Genomic DNA, 27,481 nt, shown 5'->3' with positions numbered 1-27,481 from the left:
AATATTATAATTAACTGAAAAAAAAATTAAATTCAATATTGAAAATGTTTTTATATTGCTTCATTAACGTTTTTTCAAAAAAAAAGCATTTCAAATAAACGCGCGCTTTTTCTTTGCCAATAAGAAAGTTCTCGTCGCGCATGCGCAGTTGCGTTTAAATACAATAATTGCGGCTAAATATAGGGTCGTCATGGTAACGTATAAGAGTGAGAGAAATAAAGAACATTCTCTGCTTCTCTCACTCTTATACGTTACCATGACGACCCCCCCCCCATCGACCAATGAATTGTAGACGTACCCTAACCGAGTATTACTATAAGTAAACAAAAAAAAAAACAAGGAATTATTTCTCGTCATATTTTCTTCGAGTTTGAAAACGTATATATATTAGGTGTAATTCAAGAAATATAAAAAAAAGGTTTTTAATAAAAAATACTTAAAATTTTTTTTTTTAACCCCTTGACTGTCGACGAGATTTCCACTATTTGGGCCAAAAGTGTGTTGAAAAAAAATTTTAATACATTTTTATGAAACTTGGTATCTTAAAGTTTTCAGGGTAGCTGCGATTACGAACCTAAGGTCGGTTTTTCAAAATTCAAAATGGCGGAACCAATATGGCGGACGGCAATTTGAAAATATAATGCAATTCACTTGAAAATGGGTACTCGGGGCTTTTTGGGGTCGCTGATTACGAATCGCATGTTAGTTTTTTAAAATTTTAAATTCAACGAGCTTCAGTAGTCGAATCCGATCAATTTTGAAAAATTTTCCGCCATAATGGATCCGCCATCTTGAATTTTCAAAAACCGACCTCAGATTCGTAATCAGCGACTCCGAAAACCCCTGGGTAACCATTTTCAAGCGAATTGTAACATATTTTCAAATTGTCGTCCGCCATATTGGATCCGCCATTTTGAATTTTGAAAAACCGACCTCAGATTCGTAATCAGCGACTCCGAAAACCCCTGGGTAACCATTTTCAAGCGAATTGTATCATATTTTCAAATTATCGTCCGCCATATTGGATCCGCCATTTTGAATTTTGAAAAACCAACCTCAGCTTCGGAATCAGCGACCCCAAAAATCCCCCTAGTAACCAGTTTCAGAAATATTTGAGATGTTTTTCATCACTTTTTTTTAAGTTGCGCATATATATGCGTAAAGAGCGCACTTTTGGCCAGTTTTATAGTTTTACGCATATATATGCGTCAGCGACAGGCAACGGGTTAAAATCAATAAAAAATTGAAAAAAAAGTTAAAAATTAAAAAAAGAAAAAAGAAAATAAAAATTAGAGAAAAGTGTACCTTAATTTGTATATATATACACGCAATAAAAAAGGCGCAATTTTACGGACTGTCTTCGGGTATGGCGTACCATGCGGTTGGATCCGCGGCGAGGGCCCAGGGGCCAGTGACGGAGGGATTGGCGTAGGCCGCTGCCCCCGCCGCGGACGGCGCGCACTACCATGCCCTACCTTGTAATGGTAGATAAGCGCTACATTGTGGCTGTTGTTGTTGTTGCATTGTTTGTTGTGCCGCCGTTCTTGAATATGAACAATGCTGTAGACTTTGACTCGAACTCATTACATGACTTACGCCAACCACTGAATGATGAGCGACTGACGCCGCATGATGTGTACCATGAGGGCTTGAGGCTGTTGTCATATGGGGTGCAGGACTTGCAAGTGCCGCCGATGGACCACCTCTACTACCCTCATTACCACCGCCACCACTTCCACATGGTTTACCATCTTTAACAAGAACCGGTACTGCCACACGTCTCGGCGAACTTGAACTCTATAACAGATAAATTATTATATTTTTATATTAGTGTGTGCGATTAATATTTGACTATATTTACAAAAGAAGGGAAAATAAAATTATCGGTCTTTAAGGTTAGAAAAAAAATAACTTTCAACACGTAAATTTACTATAGCTGGAAAATCAAAGGGTAACATAACCTAAAAATTGTTTCTATTTTGTAAATTTAACTCCTACATGTTAAAAAAGTACTTTTCTCATATATGTAAAATAGTTATTTTGACTGAAAGAGACAAATTTAGAAAATAAAAACCATTTTTTAGGTTATGTTGCCATGTAATTTTCTGGCTTTTAAAGCTGAAAAACTTTTTTTACTGATTAATGTTATCCAAAAGTAATTTTTATTTTTTGCAGGAACTCTCTGAATTTTAATGAGTCGCGCACTTTATTAATAAGAAGAAGAAGAAGAGAAGAGGCGTTTCAACAAAAAAAAGGTTTGTTTTATATTAATGATGAATAACAAAAAATGATAAATTAAGTCACCTAGAGTGGTCATAAAATTGTTCAAAAGGTATAGAAACTTACATATGGGGTCAAAGTATAGTTTCTATTATAGGATCAAAGTACTTTGATCATACATAAAAATTTTTATGTATATGGTCAAAGTAGTTTTAATGTAGGATAAACGTAGGGTCAATGTAATTTCAATATATGTTCGTTTGCATATAGAGTAAAAGTAGTTTTAATGGAGGTTAAACGTAGTTTTTATGTAGAGTCAAGGTAGTTTCTATGTAGTAGGGTCAAAGTAGTTTCCAAATAGATTAAAATAAGTTAACTTTAGGGTCAAACTAGTATAAATGTAGAGTCAACTTAGTTTCTATGTTGGGTCAAAGTAGTTTCCAAATAGATTAAAATTAGTTAACTTTAGGGTCAAACTAGTATAAATGTAGACACAAAGTAGTTTCTATGTTGGGTCAAAGTAGTTTCCAAATAGATTAAAATTAGTTAACTTTAGGGTCCTACTAGTATAAATGTAGACACAAAGTAGTTTCTATGTTGGGTCAAAGTAGTTTCCAAATAGATTAAAATAAGTTAACTTTAGGGTCAAACTAGTATAAATGTAGAGTCAACTTAGTTTCTATGTTGGGTCAAAGTAGTTTCCAAATAGATTAAAATTAGTTAACTTTAGGGTCAAACTAGTATAAATGTAGACACAAAGTAGTTTCTATGTTGGGTCAAAGTAGTTTCCAAATAGATTAAAATTAGTTAACTTTAGGGTCCTACTAGTATAAATGTAGACACAAAGTAGTTTCTATGTTGGGTCAAAGTAGTTTCCAAATAGATTAAAATAAGTTAACTTTAGGGTCAAACTAGTATAAATGTAGAGTCAACTTAGTTTCTATGTTGGGTCAAAGTAGTTTCCAAATAGATTAAAATTAGTTAACTTTAGGGTCAAACTAGTATAAATGTAGACACAAAGTAGTTTCTATGTTGGGTCAAAGTAGTTTCCAAATAGATTAAAATTAGTTAACTTTAGGGTCCTACTAGTATAAATGTAGACACAAAGTAGTTTCTATGTTGGGTCAAAGTAGTTTCCAAATAGATTAAAATTAGTTAACTTTAGGGTCAAACTAGTATAAATGTAGACACAAAGTAGTTTCTATGTTGGGTCAAAGTAGTTTCCAAATAGATTAAAATAAGTTAACTTTAGGGTCAAACTAGTATAAGTGTAGAGTCAAAGTAGTTTCTGTGTGGTGTCAAAGTAGTTTCAATTTAGATTAAAAATATAAGTAAATTTTAGGGCCATAATAGTTTTTATGTAGGATCAAAAGTAGTATTTATGTAGGTTTAACGTAGGGTCAAAGTAATTTCCAATATAAAGTCAAAATAGTTTCTATGCAAGGTCAAAGTAGTTACTATGTTGGGTCAAAGTAGTTTAAATTTAGATTAGGAATAAATTAATTTTAGGGTCAAAGTAGTTTCAATGTACGTTATATGTAGAGCCAAAGCAGTGTTAATGTAGATTAAACGTAATTGTAATATAAAGTCATAGTAGTTTTAATGTAGAGTCAAAGTAGTTTCTGTGTAAGATCTAATTAGTTTCAATTAAGATTAAAACTAAGTTAATTCTACGATCATAGTAGTTTTTATGTAGGATTAAAGTAGTTTTAATGTGGGTTAAATGTATATAGGATCAATGTAGTTTCTATATTTACTCAAAATAGTTTCAATTTATATTCAAAATAACTTAACTTTAGAGTCAAAGTAGTTTCAATGTACGTTATATATGTAGGGTTAAAGTAGTTTCTATGTAGAGTCAAAGCAGTTTCTATGCAGGGATAAAATATTTTTAATGTATGTTAAACGTATTAGGGTCAAAAATATTATGTTACATATATTGCGCCAAAGTAGTTTTATTATATAGGTTAAACGTATGATCAAAATAGTTTTAATGTAGACTAAACGTAGAGTCAAAGTAGTTTCTACGATAAGTCAAAGTATTTTCAATTAAGATTCGAAATAAGTTAACTTTATGGCCAAAGTAGTTTTAATTTTGATTAAAATTAAGCTATAACTTTAGGGTCAAAGTAGTTTTAATGTAGAGCCAAAGTAGTTTCTACGTATGTGAAACGTATAGGGTCAGGGTAGTTTCTGTGTTAGATCAAAGTAGTTTAAATTGATATTAGAAATAAGTTAACTTTTTAGGGTCAAAGTAGTTTTAATATAAATCTCAGTTACACTTAAAGTAGATTTTCTGTAAGCTGAAAATAGTTTATAAATTCAGGTTGAAAATAAGTTAACTGTAAGGTCAAAGTAGTTTTAACATAAATTTTAGGTATATAGATTCAAAGTAGTTTCAATGTAGAAATCAAAAATATTTTCAATGAAAGGTTAAGACAGAGGTTCAATATAGGTTAATGGTTCAAATTAAGTTCAACGTAGTTTTAAAATAGTTCCAGTAATATTTCAACTCCATTTCAATATTAAATACAATTTTTTTTTTTGAATTCAAATTGCAAAGCAAATTCAAATATTATCGGGAGATTTAAACCTTGTCACTCGTAAATATATATATATATATATATAGAATTGAGTTTCCAACGTCTGTATTTTTTTTTTTGTATTTTTTACACTTTCGTAAATTCGAAAATATATATATAGACATGTATAGAGTTAAAACATCAAGACAGTGAAGCGAAATTCAGGAGAGGAATGTCGTGTACTCAATGTTGATACAGCTGAGTGGACGACCTGTCAGGTACGCTCAGCTTCTGTTTGGCATGCCTAATACTAATACCGATCTCTTGTGAGCGCGGAGACGATGCGAGGCCTCATCAATGTTGGTCGAAGGTTCGAAGCATCACTTTAGTATATATATGTACGGTAGCCGTTTCTATTTATTCAAAATCATTCCAAGATGTCTATGTAAATCTTCTTTAAGAGTCACTTTAATAATAAGGATTGCGACACGAGCCTTCCATTACTTATAATATATATATATATATATATATATATATATATATATATATATATTGTATACTTGAAAAATCAGTCAAGTAAAAAAAAAAAGAAAATTAAAAAATTTCGCATAAACATTATAACATCAAGTTTCAATTTGCTTCCATTATATATATACATACTTCAGGAGATATTTTCAAGTTCTCAATTTTTATCTCAATACTATTTTTTTCCAAAAAAAAAATATATATATATTATATATATGTTAAAACTACTGTGACAAAAATTTAGGGTTTTCTTCTTCTATATAAATAGTAATAATAATAATAGTATCATTTAAATATTAAGAATACTACTACTAATATTACTACTACGACTATATTACTATACTACTGTATAGAAATTTTTCGTTTGGAACAGCTGCTGCACCAAATTTTTTTCAATGAATAGTTAATCTTCTCTCATAAATTTGGAACCAAAACTAATTTAACCCCCCACCCCCCCGTTAAAAAAATCTACATCCTACACGAAAAAAAAACCTTTACCTAAAACAGCGATAAATTTCACTGAAACAGCAATATGTATCATTAAAATAGGGAAAATTTCCGCTACTCTTGAAAAATATATCCTTGTTTCAGATAAAGATTTTTTGCAGAAGAAAATGTTCATTTGGTATTAAATTGAACGAAATAAATTGTATTTGCAATATATAATAATAATAATAATAATAATTAAAATAATAATTAAAATAAAGAAATACATATTTTTTTACCACCAGGTGCTGTACTTGACTGTACTTAAAAGCAAGATGGCGACCGGTCCTCGAGAGGCTGTTTCCCAACTCCCCCTGCCATATTCACTCTCTTTTTCTCTTATTTCTCTTTCTCTCTCACTCACTCTCTACAGTTCGCTCGCTCCACCACTTGAGATTTTTTCTCTGCTTCCAGAGAGAGGGGAAATGGAATAGAATGAAAAAGAGAAAAATCTGAGCGTGGTTGCCGCTTACTCCGATTTTTTTTCTTTTCTCTTCATTTTTTTTTTCATTTATTTTCTTTTGCCATCTAAGCGATATTTAATCTCGTGTGCAATATATATATATATATATATATATGTGTATGTGTATGCAATATAAATATATATATATATATATATATATACGTGACAGTTTTATACAATCAAAATATTTCATGAGAGTTGTAGAAAATATAAAAAATTCATAGAAAAATTCTTAAGAAAATAAAAATGTGAATATGAATTATATAATGAAAATTTTAAGATTCATTTCTATTTTTATAATTATGAAACAAAACAAAACAAAAAAATGTTTTAAAATTCTTTACTTAATTTTTTTAATTATACTATTTATTATTTTTACTATTTAATAGGTAAATGATGTTAACACTCTATTTTTATTCTATTTTTTATTATTTATTTTATTTTTATTATTATTATTATTATTATTATTAGTATTATTATTAGTATTATTACTATAACTATAAATAATTAGATTTTTTTGTTACAAATCATAAAAAAAAGTATATGATGTTAATAAAATAAATAACAAAAAAAAGGATAAAAAAGCTAAAAAAAATTTAATATATATATAATATAAAAGTATATAATTTTATTATATATATATATTAAAATTTCTAGATTTTTTATCCTTTTTTTTTGTTATTTATTTTATAATTTTTTGACGATAATAATTAATGTAAAAGCCTCCTTTTTTTAAGAATCTTTTTTCATTATTTTAATTCACTTAGAGAATAATATGATGTATTTAATATAAGATGAAGATAGGAATTCTTTTTTTTTAAATTCATTTCTTTAGTTTATTTCTTAAGGGTAATTATATCTGAATATCTTAGCTTTTCTTTTGTCCGTCGCGAGTATCCTTGACAGTATAAAGTTGAAAGCGTTTTAGTTAATTACATCAATCTTCGAAAAGGTTGCAGTTTTTTTTTTCTCCTCTTAAAGAGATATTTCTCAGCGTTGACTTATAATTACAGTATTATTTTTATTATTATTATTATTATTATTATTATTATATCATTCCGTCAATTTGTCTCATTCTAAAAGTGGTTAATTTCGATATTTATTAATTATATAGTATATTAATATATACTGTAAATATAAATAATAGTAATGAAAAATAATAAGAGTAAAAATAAAAATAGTAAAATTAAAATCGTAATAGTAAAAATATTAATCTCAGAATTTTAATTAGTGGCACTTCATATATACAACAACACAGGCAAAAGAGAATATATATATTATAATAAAAATAGAAGGAAAGCAGCGCTTTCAACAAAAAAAAGTTTGTTTTATATTAATGATGAATAACAAGTAATATAAACAAAAAATGATAATTAGGTCACCTCTGGAGTGGTCATATATATAACAGTGTTCAAAAGGAATAGAAACATTTATATTTAGGGTCAAAGTATATAGTTTATATGTGCGGGGTAAATGTAGTTTCAATTTAGATTAAAAATAAGTTAACTTTATAGGGTTAAAGTAGTATCTAAGTAGGGTCAAAGTAGTCTTAATGAAGGATAAACGTATAGGGTAAAAGTAGTTTTAATTTAGATTAGAAATAAGTTAACTTAGAGTCAATGTAGTTTCAATTTAGATCCAAAGTAGTTTCAATATAGGTTAAACGGAGAGTCAAAGTAGTTATTTAATGTATGCTAAACATATAGGGTCAAAGTATAGTTACTATACGCAGGGGTAAAGTAGTTTTAATGTAGGTTAAACGTAGTAGCAAAGTAGTCTTAATGAAGGATAAACGAAGGGTAAAAGTAGTTTTAATTCAGATTAGAAATAAGTTAATTTAGGGTCAATGTAGTTTCAATTTAGAGCCAAAGTAGTTTCAATATAGGTTAAACGGAGAGTCAAAGTAGTTTTAATGTATATGCTAAACATATAGGGTCAAAGTAGTTACTATACGCAAGGGTAAAGTAGTTTTAATGTAGGTTAAACGTAGTGGCAAAGTAGTTTCTATGTTAGATCCAATTAGTTTCAATTTTATTAGAAATAAGTTAATTTTAGAATCAAAGTAGTTTTAATGTTTACGTTATATATATATATGGGTTTACAGTAGTCTTAATGTATTTAAAACAAAGTAATAGTAGTTTCAATGTAGAGTCAAATTAGTTTTTATGTAGGGTCAAAGTACTTTCAATTTAGATTAAAAATAAGTTAACTTTAGCAGGATCATAGTAGTTTTATGTTGGGTCAAAGTAGTTTTCATGTAGGTTAAACGTAGGATCGAAGTAGTTTCTATGCAGGGATAAAGTAGTCTTAATGAAGGATAAAGGAAGGGTAAAAGTATATTTAATTTAGGTTAGAAATAAGTTAAGTTAGGGTCAATGTAGTTTCAATATAGGTTAAACGGAGGGTCAAAGTAGTTTTAATGTATGCTAAACATATAGGGTCAAAGTAGTTATTATACGCAAGGGTAAAGTAGTTTTAATGTAGGTTAAACGTAGTGGCAAAGTAGTTTCTAATATAAAGTCAAAATAGTTTCTATGCAAGGTCAAAGTAGTGTAAATTTAGATTAGGAATAAATTAATTTTAGGGTCAAAGTAGTTTCAATGTACGTTATATGTAGAGTCAAAGTAGTTTTAATGTAGATTAAACGTAATTGTAATATAAAGTCATAGTAGTTTTAATGTAGGGTCAAAGTAGTTTCAATGTACGTTATATGTAGAGTCAAAGTAGTTTTAATGTAGATTAAACGTAATTGTAATATAAAGTCATAGGTAGTTTTAATGTAGAGTCAAAGTAGTTTCTGTGTAAGATCAAAGTAGTTTCAATTTAGATTAAAACTAAGTTAATTCTACGGTCATAGTAGTTTTTATGTAGGATTAAAGTAGTTTTAATGTGGGTTAAATGTATAGGGTCAAAGTATTTTCTATATTTACTCAAAGTAGTTTCAATTTATATTAAGAATAACTTAACTTTAGAGTCAAAGTAGTTTCAATGTAGGGTCAGAGTAGTTTCTATGTAGGGTCAAAGAAGTTTCCAAATAGATTAAAATAAGTTAACTTTAGGGTCAAACTAGTATAAATGTAGAGTCAAAGTGGTTTCTATGTAGGGTCAAAGTAGTTTCTAATAAGATTAAAAATAAGTATATTTTAGGGCCATAGTAGTTTTTATGTAGGATCAAAGTAGTATTTATGTAGGTTTAACGTAGGGTCAAAGTAGTTTCTAATATAAATTCAAAATAGTTTCTATGCGAGGTCAAAGTAGTTACTATGTTAGGTCAAAGTAGTTTAAATTTAGATTAGGAATAAATTAATTTTAGGGTCAAAGTAGTTTTAATGTATACGTTATATATATATATGGGGTTATACAGTAGTTTTAATGTATTTAAAACGAAGTAATAGTAGTTTCAATGTAGAGTCAAATTAGTTTCTATGTAGGGTCAAAGTACTTTCAGTTTAGATTAAAAATAAGTTAACTTTAGGATCATAGTAGTTTTATGTAGGGTCAAAGTAGTTTTTATGTAGGTTAAACGTAGGATCGAAGTAGTTTCTAGGCAGGGATAAAGTAGTCTTAATGAAGGATAAACGTAGGGTCAAAGTAGTTTTAAGGTATATATGTTAAACGTAGAGTCAAAGTAGTTTTAATGTATAGGCTATAAACCTACATAATTAATATAGCAAAAACAATAGTAATAAAAATAGTAAAATTAAAGATAGTAATAGTAATATTAGTAAAAATAATAATAATATTAAATATATAATACATAAAATAGCATAAAATTTATATATATATATATATATAATTTGCGATAAAAGAAAATGTACCTCTATTGTATAAAATAAATTATTAAATAATGATATATGTAATAATATATATATATATATATATATAAATGAATCTGGATGATAACATATATTGGAGGTGAGAAAAGATGATAATGTGTGATGATTATAGGGAATTGCCGGTGGCACGAACATAGAATTTATATGTAAGTGGAGAGGCCGTGCACTCTTGACAGTGATAAAGATGAGATGATTCCGGTCCATATAGAAGTGTGATGGTTCGCGCGCGTCACACGTTACGCCACTTTATTCGCACTTCAACACGCGTGTTAAATCATTTCCGGCCCTTTCATCTATATATACTATATATATACATATATATACAAAAATTATTTCAAATATTTTTAATATTGCTAAAGAAAAATTGAATCTCCGATAAAAATTAAAGATAAAACAATTTTTATAACGTATATAATATATAAATAATGTAGCAAATTTATTTCTTAAATCCAATCTATGTTCTGTCGGTAAATTAGATAATTGAGCGGGAAATTTAAACTTTCCTTTTGGAATTTATAAATATACACGCGCGGTTTTTAAATTTTATATAGTTAAAGTGCCAATTTTCTGCTAAATAAATATATATATTTAACGCTCCACGAGAAAATAGGGACCTTAGAGGCAAAAAATTTTAGGTTATGTTTTTTGATTTAAAAATATACCTACAGTAATTGTTAATATAAACTTTAAGTCTTTATATTTAAATGCAAAATCAAAACTGATTTTGGTTTAACATAAAAATATGTGTGTTTAATGAAGCTGAAATTATCACTAAACATAACCTAAAAATTTTTTTTTCAGCTAAGGTCCCTTTTCTCATGAAGTGTCACATATTCGTCGGGCAAATGGAAATTCGGTCAAATATATTTTTTTTTCAAAATTCACATTGAAAAAATAAAACAAAAATAGAACATAATCTTTTCGCTATTGTTGTTTACAAAAAAAGAAGACACTCGAAACATATAGAATGGTTATATGACGTATAAAATAAATAGAAAGAGAAAAGAAAAAAAGTAAATCGGATTTTGATAAGTTCCGGTCAATAAACGCGAGGGTATATATATATATATATCAGGGATTTTAGATCAGAATTGGCTGCGCGTAAAGGAAGAGAGTAAATAAAGGATATGGTGGATTGAATTGAAATCAAGGCGCGCAGTACCGAAAATGGAAGCAGCAGAGGGATATACTCTCGGAGATTTTAGCTAACGAGTAAATTATGGGGCGGCTGCTCGCTCGAGCACGAAGGGGACGTAGATCAGGGTAACAGATTACTTTCAGCTCCATTAATGCTGTGTATGCTGTTTACGTATTGCCTGCACCGCGACAATGTCGAGCTCATTGTTACGCCATTACCTCGTCGATCGACATCGATAATAACAGTTTTGCTCCACTAGACAATTTAAATTATATTTATATGTATATACTATTCTTTTCCATTCGCGCATGTATACATATATATATATACGGTATATATGTATCTTGTATATATTATGCCTAAAGAAATAAATAAAAAAAAAAATACTATCAAAATTTTTTCTATATAAATTTTTCTATATATATATATAACAAATACGATATCATCATTCAAATTTCTAAAGTGTCCATTTTTTTGAATTCATGCAGAAAATTGAAATGGAGGCTTAATGTGGTACTGACCAGGTTTCCCTATATATATCAGTGTTCCTTCCTTGAGAAACTGACTAAAGCCCTCTATAAGTAGAAAGTTACTTCAAAAAATAATCCAATGAATGTGTTTTTTTTTACTTTGAAGTAGAAAATTATTATCATGTGTAGAAATATAAGTTATACTTCCAAGGAAAAGTTATTTATCATAAAAAAAGAAGTTCCTTTTAAGTGGAAAAAATTACTATACTCAGTATAGAAAATTACAACGAAGCAGAAGGAGGGTAGATTTATTTTTTGGAGTAACTTTCTACTTCGTAGTAACTTTATTACTTTGGAGTAACTTTCTACTTCGTAGTAACTTTGTTAACTTTTATAACTTTCTACTTCGTAGTAACTTTGTTACTTTGGAGTAACTTTCTACTTCGTAGTAACTTTGTTACTTTGTAGTAACTTTCTACTTCGTGGTAACTTTGTTACTTTGTAGTAACTTTCTACTTAAAAGTAACATTTTCCGTGACAAATAACTTTTTCTTTAAAAATATAACTTTCTACTTTAAAGTAAAACTTTCATTGGAAAAAAAAATTTTATTTTTTGAAGTAACTTTCTACTTTGTAGTAACTTTCTACTTCGTAGTAACTTTGTTACTTTGGAGTAACTTTCTACTTCGTAGTAACTTTGTTACTTTGTAGTAACTTTCTACTTCGTAGTAACTTTGTTACTTTGTAGTAACTTTCTACTTAAAAGTAACATTTTTCGTGACAAATAACTTTTTCTTTAAAAATAACTTTCTACTTGATAATAATTTAAAAGGAAAACTGACAATAAGTAGAAAATTAATACCAAATTGAGAAAATAGTTAATAATAATATTTTCTAACAAAGTAGAAAGTTACATTAAAAAAAAAATTACTCTTCAAGGATAATATTAACTTTAAAAAGAAAATTATTACCAAGTAGAAATTTATACTTCCAAACAGAAAGTAACTTTTTTAAAAAAATGTTAAGTATACGTTTAAGTATAAAAAAGAATGACTAAGAAATAGGAAATTATACTACCGAGTAGAAAGTTATAACAAAAAAGTAAGCTAGATTTATTTTTGGAGTAACTTTTTACTTCCTAGTAACTATCTACTTAAAAGTAACATTTTTTGGGACAGTTCTATATATTTTTTTTTAAAAGTAACTTTTTACACAATAGTAATTTTCTACTATAAAGTAAAACTTTAATTAATTTTATTTTTTGGAGTAACTTTCTACTTGATAATAATTTAAAAGAAAACTGACAATAAGTATAGAAAATTACCACCAAAAGTTGAAATAATATATAAATAATAAAAATGTTAATTTATTTGATTGTAATTTTATTATTATTCTTTTGAAGTAAAAAAAATACTATATCATGTAGAAAGTTACTTTCAAAGAAAAGTTATTTATCATAAAAAAAACATGACTTTCATGTATATATAGAAATAATTATAATACTGAGTAGAAAGTTACTTCGAAATAAAAAAATCTATACTCTCTCCAATGAAAGTTTTACTTTGAAGTAGAAAATTAATATCATGTAAAAAGTTATACTTTCAAAGACAAAAGTTATTTATCACAAAAAAAATGTTACTTTTAAGTAGAAAAAATTACTTTACCATATGTATAGAATATTATAACGAAGCAGAAAGAAAGTAGATTTATTTTTTACAGTAACTTTCTACTTTGTAGTAACTTTTCTACTTAACACAATCTTTTTCTACTTATAAGTATAATATTTCTTTTTCGTTATAAATAACGTTTTCTTTAAAAGTAACTTTCTACATTATAGTAATTTTCTACTTTAAAGTAGAACTTTAATTGGAGAGTATAGTTTTTTGGAGTAACTTTCTACTTGATAATAATTTAAAAGAAAACTAACAATAAGTAGAAAATTACCACCAAAAGTTGAAATAATATATAATTAATAAAAGTTTTAATTTATTTGATTGTAATTTTATTATTATTCTTTTGAAGTAGAAAAATACTATCATGTAGAAAGTTAATTTCAAAGAAATGTTATTTATCATAAAAAAACATGACTTTCATGTATATATAGAAATAATTATACTACTGAGTAGAAAGTTACTTCGAAATAAAAAAATCTATACTCTCTCCAATGAAAGTTTTACTTTGAAGTAGAAAATTAATATCACGTAAAAAGTTATACTTTCAAAGACAGTAACATAACAAAGAAGTTATTTATCACAAAAAAATGTTACTTTTAAGTAGAAAAAATTACTTTACCATATGTATAGAATATTATAACGAAGCAGAAAGAAAGTAGATTTATTTTTTACAGTAACTTTCTACTTTGAAGTAACTTTTCTACTTAACACAATCTTTTTCTATAAGTATAATATCTTTTTTCGTTATAAATAACGTTTTCTTTAAAAGTAACTTACTACATTATAGTAATTTTCTACTTTAAAGTAAAACTTTAATTGGAGAGTATAGTGTTTTGGAGTAACTTTCTACTGGATAATAATTTGAAGAAAAACTAATAAGGCCCTCTGATAAGTTTTTATATATCTATATATATAGAGGTATCGGTTGGGAACTCCGAAATGTGATTAAAAAAGGCTGATAATTTTAAAAAACCTGCGCCTCTTTAATACATGAATGAAATTTGATGTAAATGCAAAAAATATATATTTATTCGACGCGCTTTCACGCGAATGAGCGTCGGCATATATACGTGCTCGGTAATATATTTAAGGACATCTGCGAGTAGATACATCAGAATAATCATGCCTTACGTTACATTTTCATACAGTAAATACTTTAAAAAAAAAACTTGGGTGAATAAATCATTGTTAGATCAAGACATGGCACGCTTTTACATATGTATATGGTAATTATCTATGCAAAATCAAAAAAAAAATAATAATTAAAAAGAGGTATAAAAGCGATATCAAAACTCTTATTTATAATAATTTCAACAAAAAAAAATTATTCTTCGCAATTAAACCTTTTTTTTAATAATAAAAAAAATAATATATATTTATACGATAATCTTACCTGATTTTGTGCGTTTTGCTCGGCCATGGCTTTCTCCTTTGCTTGTCGTTTACATTTATACCGATGATTTTGAAACCAAATTTTCACCTGCAAATAAGAAAGAAGAAGAAAATTAATAATATTGATTTTTTTAATCAATATTAAAATATTATATTATTATATTATTTATATTATTTAAAAAAAAAATTCACTACAAGTACAGGACTAATTATTATTAATTATTATTTGTCCTTACTCTCAAAAATTAATAAAAAATAACAAATTTTGAAAAAAAAATGAATTATTTTAACATAAATTGAATAAAAATGTAATAATAATAATAACAATAACAATTTTCTCAGGTGTTTAAATAAGCCCATAATCGTTATTTATATATGAAGGATTGGGGTTTGAAATTTTGTGGTGAAGCGCCAAAATGCCCAAAGACCTTAATATTATAAATACGACGACACTTTAGGTTCGCAGGACTAGTCCTCGATTCATGGTTCGCTAATCCGGGCCCCTTGTGTTCCCTTAAAGGGCTTTCATTGCACTCAATCGACAAAAGAGCCACAATACATAAAGACATTCACTGAGATTACTATATGATTCTTTATATATATATAGAGAGTATATACCAGTGGGTTACATCCACTCGACCGTATAGGTTAAAGTGCAACATATGGACCCCCGCAGATCTTACAATCTTCCTCTTGAGTTTAACGATTATTTAAGTGTGTACTTAATAAAAAAATGCATCACGATTAAAAAATTTATTTTTTATGAAACACCTTATATATTTCATATAAATTTAAAAGTAATTTTATTTTTACAAATAAGTAACTTTTTTAAAGTAACTTTCTACACTGTAGTAACTTTCTACTTGGCAGTAATTTTTTGTAAGTAACTTTCTACTATTTAGTGACTTTTCTACATGGCAGTAATTTTTTGTAAGTAACTTTCTACTCTTTAGTAACTTTTCTACTTGGCAGTAAGTTTTTGTAAGTAACTTTCTACTCTGTAATAACTTTCTACTTGGCAGTAAGTTTTTGTATATAAGTAACTTTCTACGAGGTAGTAAATTTCTACTTAAAAGTAATTTTTGGCAGTAACTTTCTACTCTGTAGTAACTTTCTACTTGGCAGTAAGTTTTTGTAAGTAACTTTCTGCTTGGCAGTAATTTTTTGTAAGTAACTTTCTACTCTTTAGTAACTTTTCTACTTGGCAGTAAGTTTTTGTAAGTAACTTTCTACTCTGTAATAACTTTCTACTTGGCAGTAAGTTTTTGTATATAAGTAACTTTCTACGAGGTAGTAAATTTCTACTTAAAAGTAATTTTTGGCAGTAACTTTCTACTCTGTAGTAACTTTCTACTTGGCAGTAAGTTTTTGTAAGTAACTTTCTGCTTGGCAGTAATTTTTTGTAAGTAACTTTCTACTCTGTAGTAACTTTTCTATTTGGCAGTAAGTTTTTGTAAGTATAACTTTCTACTCTGTAGTAACTTTCTACTTGGCAGTAAGTTTTTGTATATATAAGTAACTTTCTACGAGGTAGTAAATTTCTACTTAAAAGTAATTTTTGGCAGTAACTTTCTACTCTGTAGTAACTTTCTACTTGGCAGTAAGTTTTTGTAAGTAACTTTCTGCTTGGCAGTAATTTTTTGTAAGTAACTTTCTACTCTGTAGTAACTTTCTACTTGGCAGTAAGTTTTTGTATATATAAGTAACTTTCTACGAGGTAGTAAATTTCTACTTAAAAGTAATTTTTGGCAGTAACTTTCTACTTATATTGCAGTAATTTTTTTGGAAGTAACTTTCTACTTAGAAGTAGTTTTTGGCAGTAAATTTCTACTTAAAAGTAATTTGTCTCAGTAACTTTCTACTCGCGGTAGTAGTTTACTACATTGCAGTAATTTTTGGAAGTAACTTTCTACTTGAAAGTAGTTTTTGGCAGTAAATTTCTACTTAAAAGTAATTTTTGGCAGTAATTTTTTTGGAAGTAACTTTCTACTTGGAAATAATTTTTGTTAGTAACTTTCTACTTAGTAGAATGAAAAAATATTACTTGGAAGTAATATTTGGCAGTAACTTTCTACTTGGAAGCAATTTTTTAAGTAAATTTCCACTCGCTAGTAACTTTCTACTTGAAAGTAATTTTTGGCAGTAACTATATATATATTTGTTAAGAAAAAATAATTTTCTATTTCAAAGTAGTCAGGCTACTTAAAAGTATTTTTTTATAAACACAAAAGTAACTTTCCATATGCCTAATAGTAACTTTCTACATATATCAGTAAAAAAAATATGTTACATAAAAAAATGTTTTATTATATTTAAAAAATTTATTTTTTCGCAAACATTTTTCGAGAATTTTTGTCCGTTATCATTATTATTATTATTATGATTATATGTAGATATATTTGATTTTTGCTCAAACTCACAATATAATTTCTGATTTGTTTGAAAAGGGTGCAAAAAGCGTATATATATAGAGAGAGAGATTTAAACGTGTGACACTTCGGGCATTGTTTTCTCAGTTATGTACCGACAAGCTAAAACGATCATAACGCCCCTGTGAATCTCTCGCATAATGTGAGATTATACAAGAATATAAAGTCCCGTCATAAGCAGATGCTGATCTAATCCTGACACACTCAAATACCCTAATCGCGTTCAATTGCTGTAAAAGCGCTTTTTATATATATATATATTATATACAAATATCCTACAAAATCACAAGTGTCTATTATTCGTCAATGAATCATTGAAAAAAAAGAAATACAATTTTTTTTCGCATATGAAATTTTTTATAATGCAGTGACTAGAATTGTTGATGGAATTTTTTTTATTTAAGAATTTTATTCAGTTGGTATACCTTTTAATCAAAAGTAACTTTCTACACAAAAGTAACTCCCTACACTTAAATAACTTATTCTACACTTAAGTAAATTTCCACACTTAAGTAACTTTTCTACTTAAAAGTAATGTATATATATTTAAGTAACTTTCTCCAAAAAGTAACTCCTATACTTAAGTAACTTTCTACTTAAAAGTAATGTATATATTTAAGTAACTTTCAAAATAAGTAACTTTCTACAAAAAGTAACTCCTATACTTAAGTAAATTTCTACACTTAAGTAACTTTCTACTTAAAAGTAATGTATGTATTTAAGTAACTTTCTCCAAAAAGTAACTCCTATACTGAAGTAACTTTCTACTTAAAAGTAATGTATATATATTTAAGTAACTTTCAAAATAAGTAACTTTCTACAAAAAGTAACTTCTATAATTAAGTAACTTTCTACTTAAAAGTAATGTATATATTTAAGTAACTTTCAAAATAAGTAACTTTCTACATAAAGTAACTCCTATACTTAAGTAACTTTCTACTTAAAAGTAATGTATATATTTAAGTAACTTTCAAAATAAGTAACTTGCTACAAAAAGTAACTCCTATACTTAAGTAACTTTCTACAAAGAAGTATATTAACTCTATATATACCATAGTTATAAGTATTTTTTACAAAAAGTAACTTTATACCCATATAGAGTAAACTTTAAGTAGAAAGTTACTTATGTATATGGAGTTACTTTTCGTAGAAAGTTACTTATGTATTTGGAGTTACTTCTCGTAGAAAGTTACTTAAATATAGAGAGTTACTTTTGAGTAGAAAGTTACTTAAATATATAGAGAGTTACTTTTGAGTAGAAAGTTACTTAAATATAGAGAGTTACTTTTGAGTAGAAAGTTACTGTTTGTAGAAAATTACGGAAATATAGAGTTACTTTTTTGTAGAAAGTTACCTTTGTGTAGAAAATTACTTAAATATAGAGTTACTTTTCAGTAGAAAGTTACTTAAGTATAGAGAGTTACTTTTGAGTAGAAAGGTACTGTTTGTAGAAAATTACGGAAATATAGAGTTACTTTTTTTGTAGAAAGTTACTTTTGTATAGAAAATTACTTTTAGGTATAGTTATTTTTATTAAGTGTTATAGAAAATTAATATTAAGTATAGAAAGTTACTTTTTGTAAAAATTACTTAACTATCTATTAAGTAAGTATTTATACAAACGTAAATCTCTGCACTTAAGTAACTTTCAAAAAAAAGTAATTTATTTAAAAAAGTAACTTTCTATTCACAAAAATAAAAATAATTTATTTCTAAAAAAAAATATTTATGACTATATATAATGTAATTTTCTCTATATTTATTTAGAAGTAACTTTCTGCTTATTGGACAAATTGTCTTTGACTATTAAATGACGATAAATCTTGGGATTATAGTTTGGTTCATTATTTATGCGCTGTCAGTCGCGTGTTCTGAGTAGCTGTTATCCTGTGTTCGACAGTGGGGCAGGGGGTTAAAGTGGACGATTGATCAAGTTAGCGTAACGTCATTACGCGACCGCATCGGGGACTGACGCAAAATCACCCTCATCCCTCTCTCTATATATATATCCGGCCACCTCGGCCAATTTCACTCCTCACTATAATAACCTTTTTTTTGGCCAATTGTATAAACATCACAAAAATTTCTTTGCGCTTCGTTTAACATACTTTCTCTCGTATATCTCACCCCACTGAAACAATCTCTTCAGAGTCTGTTCGAATAATATATATATATATATATATATACCATTCAATGTAAACTATTAATTACTTTTATTTTTAATGGAGTTAAAAATTATTTTCTATATAATAATTATTAAATAATTATTTTTATATAGTATTTTTTTAGAAAGTAGAAAGTTACACCTCGTTGATTTTAAAATATATATATATATATATGTAGAAACTTATAAAGAAGAAACTCTAAATTTAAGAATATCTTCTTGGCGTCTATATATTTAAAAATATAATATATTTCCCGTCAATTTTATTCAATTTTATTTTTATTTTATTATTTTTATTTATTTATTTTATTTATTAAAATACTATTATATTCTAACTTTAAGAATAAAATTGACAGGAAATATTCTTAAATATATAGACGCAAAGAAGATATTCTTAAATTTAGAGATTCGTTTCTTCGGTGTATATTTGAATATATATATTTTTTTAGTGCTATAACTGAATTAAGCCGAAATTTCGTTTTTCTTGGGAAAAAGGGGAAATTTTTTGAAAACTTATATATGAATATGATATACTTTTTTCACCAATTCAAAGTTGAGAGCAATATGAAAATATTCGGTTTTTTTTCTTCTTTTTTTTCAATTCTTTCTCATTTTCTCTCTCTCTCTCTCTCTCTCTTTCTCTCTTTTTCAACACATCGACATCTCATCCAACTGATGTTTACTTAGCGCATTGCTACGAAGCAAACGGACAAACGAATACGAACAAATGGTCTCACGGATAGTCCTTGTTTCTTGAAATAACAGAGTCCTCTCTCCCCCAGATTCTACCTCAGCTTCCTCGATCTTTCACGAATATATATATATATATGAAATATAAAATTTATCCCCTTCAAATATATCTCAAAATCCACTGATTTTGAATTTTATAAAAAATTAAATCAATAATGCTTCCGAAATATATTATAATGTATAATAACTGTAACAAAATTTTAATTCTCAAAAACAATTTTTCTCCCAGGGAAAAAGAAATATTCTCAAAATTAGAGGATTCCTTTTATTTCAATGAAAATTTACGCATATAAAGAATTCCTCTGAAATTAAGAGGTTATTTTTATAAATGATTTTCTTCTATATATTTTAAGAAATATATTCTATGGATATTTTTATTCTTAAAATAAGAATATTATTCTCTGATGAGGATAGTACATTATTTATTAATACACTGAAAAAAAGATATTCTAGTTTTAAGAATACGTATATACTGAAATAGGAGCCCCGAATATTCCTCATGCACTTAAAATAAGTGGAAAATATTCTTACAATAAGTAAAATATTCTTATTGTAAGAATATTTTCCACTCAATATAAGTGCATAAGGAATATTCGTGGCTCCTATTTAAATATGCATTCTTAAATCTAGAATATCGTTTTTTCAGTATATTTGTCAATGTTTGAAGAGGGCCACATACTGTTAAATTATTTCCTCTCAATTTAAGAGGATGGTTCTCTTAAAACACAATTGAGGAATATTGACGAATATTAATATTTGTATTAATAATACAGTCTTATATTTCTCATCTGAGAATATTATTCTTATTTTAAGAATAAAAATATACTTAGAATGTATTCTTAAATATAGAGAATATTATTTATTCCACTGTATAAAAATATCCTCTTAATTTAAGAGGAATTCTTTGGTGTATATATATATACTGTAAAGAAATAAGGCAAAAAAATCTTATTTTGAGAGGGAAATTTATCTATTGATTGCTTCTTACATTTACAAACGATTTATTCTAAAATTAAGAATATATACATATTTACATAATTTTTCTTTTTCGATTAAAAGTTTTCATTTAATATTCTATTTCAGAAGATATAAAGATAGACAAACAAGAATAAAAGATATTCTAAATTTAAGAATATTTTCTCAACGCCTATATTTAGAATATTTTCTATGCATTTTATTCTTAAAGTACATAAAATACTAGTACTAGTACATAAAATATGTACTCTTAAAACAAGAGTATACTCTTGTTTTAAGAGTATATAATTATTATATATATATATTATATATATATAAGTTATATACTATAACTTTAAGAATAAAATGCATAGAAAATTTTTTTTTTAAAACAAAGGTATAATATTCTTAAATAAACGATAAGTAAATATTCTTAAATTTAGAGTATAATTTAAAAATCGTCATTGTTAAAAAAAAAAAGAAACCGAAAATTGTGGTCAAGTCCAATTATACTTTTTAAGGGACTTTAAACAAATGGTGTGTGTGTGTATATATAGTATATAAAGAAATGAAGCGCAGGTTGTTTATATTGTCGGATTTTACGGTCTATTAAAGAATAGTATATAGATGTAAATAAGTGTGGCCCACCAGCAGGGCAGCAGGTCGATAGGTCGTTCTCGTAACCATATTTTAAGTTTCAGGAGGCGTTTTTCATTTAACTACCTGCTTTTAAAGTTAACCGCAAGTTAATCGTCAGTTAATGTTAAGCTCCCTGTGTTAAGTAAACTTGCAAGGACCCCCTGGCGTTAGCCCATTGGGGCTTTATATTTTCTCTCATCATCTACCGTGCAACGTACGTGCCTCGATGCTCGACACATATATATATATATCTCTGCTGCTGTTGCTGCTGCTGTGATGGACCAAATATAAAATAACGGCAAACTAAATTCAATATGAAAAAAATAAACCATATTCTTAATTTAAGAATATAATTTCAATATCTTCTTAAAATAAGAATATATTCTAAAATACTAATATTCTTAATATAAGAATATATATATTATCTAAATACTATAATATTCTTAATATACACCGAAAAAAAAATATTCTTGTATTCAGAGGAAAATTCCTCTTACAGAATCCTCTTGAATTTTATTCTTAAAACAAGAGTATTACTCTTTAAATGAGAATATTTTCCTCTAATTTCAAGAGGATCGAAACAAAAGGACTATATTTTAGAGGATTCCTCTTATATTCAGAATAATCTTTTTAGAATAAAAATAATACTCTTAGAATTTAGAATAATCTTCTATGTTTAAGAATATTCCTCTAAATTCTAAGAGGATTTCCCATAGAAAGTCGCTCATGCGCAAAGAAGAAAGAAATTTTTAAAAGTAATTTTTAAGAAAATTTAAATAATTTTGAGGTTATGCTATTTAAAAATTTATTTTATTACGATTTTTATTTATTTTAATTTTATTTGAAAATTTATTTAAAATAAATTTTCAAATTTAATGAACTATATGTTTTGCGCATAAAAATATTATTAAAAATATAGATTTAGTTGATTTATTCAAAAAAATCAATTTCAATTTATTTATACTCAAATAGATGTAAATCATGGAATAACAAATTTTATTCCTTTTAATTTTATAGATTATATCTATGACATATACAAATTAGATGATTGCAATTTTTATTATTTCAGAATTCTTTTTAAGATGATATTTTCCTCTTAAAATAAGAGTATCTTCTTAAATTAAGAGGAATAATTTTACATAGAGGACAATCCTCTTAAACCTAGAGGACATCCTTTTGCAGCATATATACTATAGAGGAAAATATGCATTGAAATAAGAGGAATCCTCTTGAAACAAGAGGATTTTTTTTCGGTGTATAAGAAATATATTCTAAATACTAATATTCTTAATATAAAAAATATATTCTTATACTAAGAATATTAGTATTTAGTAAAATATTATTATATTAAGAATATCAGTATTTAGAATATATTCTTATTTTTAGTATATATATATATAGTTTATACTGAATTTAAGAATAAATTGTATTACAATCTAAAACAAAGTGCCAAAAACCAATATTCTCTATATATTTAAGAATAAATTATTTTCTTTGTGTGTAAAACAATCAAAACGTAAATTTTCCTCTCAAAATAAGATTTTTTTTGTCATATATATAAAGAGATGTTTTTAATACCCTTTTTATTGTATAGAACGCGTCTTGTTGGACAAGAATATGAGTTTTGTGCATATATATATATATATATGCGATCAACGAGAGTCAAATTATGATTAGGGCTACTGTTAATTGGCGCGTGTTGACTCAACTGAGTGGCAGCTCGAGGGCAAACACGCCGGTTTTAGTTCCCTTTTGTTATTTTTTCCATGAGGCTTCAATTCAAGGCAATGACTTTCCGATTAGCTGTCGAAACGCAAATGCTGCAATTTGAGACTACTACAATTTTATCAGTCATTTAGTATATATATATATATTTTATCTGTCTTTACATTTTTATTGCTATATCGATTATCGAAAATAGAGGATTTTATATATAAAAAAAAACCCCTGACAAATATAAATAGTAGAAAGTAAACATCTCTTATTGGATTTACATTTCGTTTATTCTTTATAAACTTTCAAAAAAAACAAAAAAAAATTGTTTTTCTCTCTTTTTTTGAGCAAGGAAAGTCACATTTTCCCTTTTATCAAAACTGTAAACGACACTTAAAAAAGGTATCTATAAATTTAAGTATAGGGTCAGCCGGGGTAAATCCGAACGCTTTTAGTAAGTTTCAACAATAACATATAAGTTTTTTCTTTTAAAAGACAATACTTCCGGTATTTTGGTGCATGAAGTTGTTACTTTACTTCCATAGAACAATTTTATGGGGTAGCAAAAATTTTTGATAAATTACAATCGCAGGAAACTTAGCGTTCGTATTTACCTCGATACTTTGCAACTTTCCTAAAATACCGGGGTAAATACGAACGCCACTGTATTTCAGAAAAATCTTAGGGAAAATAAATTTAAAGTATTGCAATTGTTAAACTTATATAAAAACTCAAAAAAAATACGATAATAAACCTATTATGTAATAATGCATCATATATAAATACAAAAATCAAACAGGTTAAAAATTAAAATGCATTACACAATTAAAACCTTCAATAACTTTATCAAATCATAACGGATTTTTGCAAAACTTGCTACAGAAAGTATTTTGGAGTGATTGAATGTAAATACAAAAATAAAAGTCTTAAATTTAGAATATAATATATATATATATGCATATCGTCTAGTGAATAATCGAGCGTTATAAAAAAAAACCTACGGCATTTTACTTCAAGCGACATGGCAGCTACATGGCAAACGTAATTGCATTTTCCTTTTTTTTTTACTTTGCCTATATATACGACGCGCGGAATCCAATTCGTCTACAATATTCATGAAGAAAATGTGAACATAGGTGTGTGTATATATATATGGTGAGACCCTTTTTTTTTAATAGAGCTGATGCATAGCCGCAGTAACCGAGGTAATGCGTTGCGATGCAGTGTGCACGTATATGCAAGATGATGAGATATATATATGCAACGAGAAATACGCGAGGGTGCATACATTGCAACTTTTATGGCAAACATCAGGCATCTCATGCTCATTTAAACGTTCCACAAATTTGCATTCCCCTCGTGCGTATATACTATATATATATATATGTGCGATATACACATCAATTGCATATATATATATATATATATATATACAAATTTTTTCCAAAAATTTTCCTTTTTACTATATATTTATATTAAATTATAACCTCAAAATATTTAAGACCAAAAGAAATGAAAAAACAACCTTAGATTTTTCATTTTTTTTTTTATTTTAAATGTTTTGAGGTTATGTTTATTTAATAAACAACAGCTAGTTTCTTTAATATATATATATATATATATATATATATATATATATATATATATGCTGTAGAATTTAGGTCGTTTAAGGCTAATTTAAATTTTTTTAAGGTTATGTTTATTTGTTTATATCTGACGTAGCCTAAAAATTTTTGTCACTTACGTATATATGTTTTTTCGCTGCAGGGTAGTGTATATTTTTAATGTAAGTTGTCACTTACTGTTATTTTTTCGCTGTAGGGCAGTGTGTATTTACTACTGTCCTACAACGTAAAAACATACCTAAGTGATATGTGATATACGTGCGTGTCACTTACTGTGTTTTTCCGCTGTAGGGCAATAGATAAGTATAAACTGCTCTACAGGCAAAATACATATATAGTATATAAGTGACACGTATACATATATAGTTACATATCGCACTTACGTATCTTTTTCCGTTGTAGGGCAATAGTAAATACACATTGCCCTACAGCGGAAAAACATAGTAAGTGACAAAAATTTTAGGTTATCTTTTTGATTTTTGCGGCTTTAAAAATAAACAGAACGAGAAACACATATACTAAATTAGATCCAAAATTATCCACAGAAACTGATTTTGATTTTACAAAATTTAAAAACGAACGCGTTTATAGCTAAAACTATCAGTAAACATAACCTAAAAATTTTTTGCCTCTAAGGTCTCCTTTTTCTATAATATAAAATTGAATCCACTTCTTTTATTTTTTATTACCTACTCTCTAAATCTGAATTAGTAAAAATGTTTATTAATTTGAATTAGTGACTCACTTTTTGCTTCTGAATTAGTAAAAATTTTACTAATTGTTAGTAAAAGTTACTAATTGTTAGTAAAAGTTACTAATAATTAGTACAATTTTACTATAATTCAGAAGCAAAAAGTGAGTCACTAATTCAAATTAGTAAACATTTTTACTAATTCAGATTTAGAGAGTAAGGTATTTTATGTCATAAAATGGATACCAATTATTATTATTATTATTCTCAAATATGTTACCAACAATAAATAATAATTGGTATCATAAAATACATCAGCCTCTCTTAATATATACGTATTATTCTCATTTTTTTTCTGCTGAGCTTTATAATTAGAAAATTATTCTTTTGTCTTTTGTAATCAGTAGCTTTATAAGTTTGTAGAGCAAAAAGAAAAAAAAAAAAAAAATTGAGTGTTCTAGGAAGAACCGAGGCTATAATATGCCTCGTGACTCCTCGTCGTTCTCGTTCTCGAGAGCACGGTTGACATTCAAGTGGCATTCTTCGCGAACGGAAGTCGATGAATCCCGGACCTCTAAAAATCTCCGTTCTCGTCGCACTCGTATATATATATATATATATATATATATATATATATATATATATATATATATATATGTATTGCTGTGTACGTACATATAGCGAAAAAGCAGAGTAGATATACGCGTCGCGTCGTTTGGATCAATGATTTCTCAAGCACGGAAGTGAGCGAAAGAGACCTGATTGCAATCACGAGGTTTTCAGCTTTCAATAACGGAACATTTTATGTCTCAAAAAAGGAAGAGAAATATATGTATATATATATATATATATGACGATGAGGAGAAATCTTCATCGCCATTACTCTCTGCATTTTTTTTTCTTTGTAACAAAATGAGCCATTTTTTATATATAATACATGGAACTTGAAAATTATATATTTGTTTAAATAAATTGTATTTAAAAAAAATGTATCTATAAACTTTGTATAAATTATATATATAGGCGATATTATTTTTAATTTATAAATCGTTGCGTTTTTGTTTTAAGATTACTATATGGACCACGAAAGAAGAAGAAGAGTTTTCAACAAAAGTATTTAATATTAATGATGAATAATAAATAATATTAACAAAAAAAGAAAATTCGAATCTGCTATAATCCTGTTTAAAAATTACCATCAGATTAGGATTTTGACATAACCTCAAAAAACCCTAATACGAATTCAGTAAAAAAAAAAAGTTTTTCTTACCTACGGGGGTCTGGCCCAAGGCCCATTTAACCCCATCACTTCAGAATTCTGTCATAACCTCAAAAAAAAAAATGTTTCTAATGTGTTTTTTTTTCAAGGTTATGTCAGAATCCTTAACTGATAGGGTTAAATGGGCCTTGAATTTGGATTCAGGCGGCTCCAAAAACATATATATATATATTATACCCCAGAAAGAAATTTGTTTTGCTGGATTCATGGCTTTTTAGGGTTTTTTGAGGTTATGTCAAAATCCTGATCCGATATGTGATTATTAAAAGGCATTAAAATAAGCTGCAACGCTTATTATATTTTAATCAAATTTTGCTTATTTTAATACCAAAATGGATTAAAATAAGCAAAATTGGATTAAAATAATAAGCGTTGCAGCACTGTATAAAAAGAAGGTACTAAAATAGTACCGAATTTAGGTATTAAAATAGAACCAAAAGGCAATTTAGTACCTAAAGTTATGGTATTAAATTAATACCTCTCGTTTTACAGTGAGCCGTCCATAAACTACG

General features: G+C 27.0%; 1 protein-coding gene across 1 annotated transcript in view; it reads right to left on the bottom strand.

Moving 5' to 3' along the window:
- Window positions 1-227: 227 nt before the first annotated feature.
- LOC127281420 (homeobox protein Nkx-2.4) overlaps window positions 228-27,481 on the bottom strand; it is a 43,992-nt gene continuing 16,738 nt past the window's right edge. The window contains exons 3-4 of the mRNA XM_051305127.1: window positions 14,727-14,813; window positions 228-1,797 (exon numbers count right to left, since the gene is read on the bottom strand). Coding sequence (XP_051161084.1) covers window positions 1,462-1,797; window positions 14,727-14,813 — 423 coding nt within the window. The 3' untranslated portion in view covers window positions 228-1,461. The remainder of the gene's footprint in view (window positions 1,798-14,726; window positions 14,814-27,481) is intronic.

The sequence above is a fragment of the Leptopilina boulardi genome, unplaced genomic scaffold (genome assembly GCF_019393585.1).
Source record: "Leptopilina boulardi isolate dan_hultmark-lab unplaced genomic scaffold, ZJU_Lbou_2.1 LbouV2_266, whole genome shotgun sequence".
NCBI lineage: Eukaryota > Metazoa > Arthropoda > Insecta > Hymenoptera > Figitidae > Leptopilina > Leptopilina boulardi.
The sequence above is the reverse complement of the archived record's forward strand: the minus strand, read 5'-3'. Positions and strand labels throughout refer to the sequence as shown.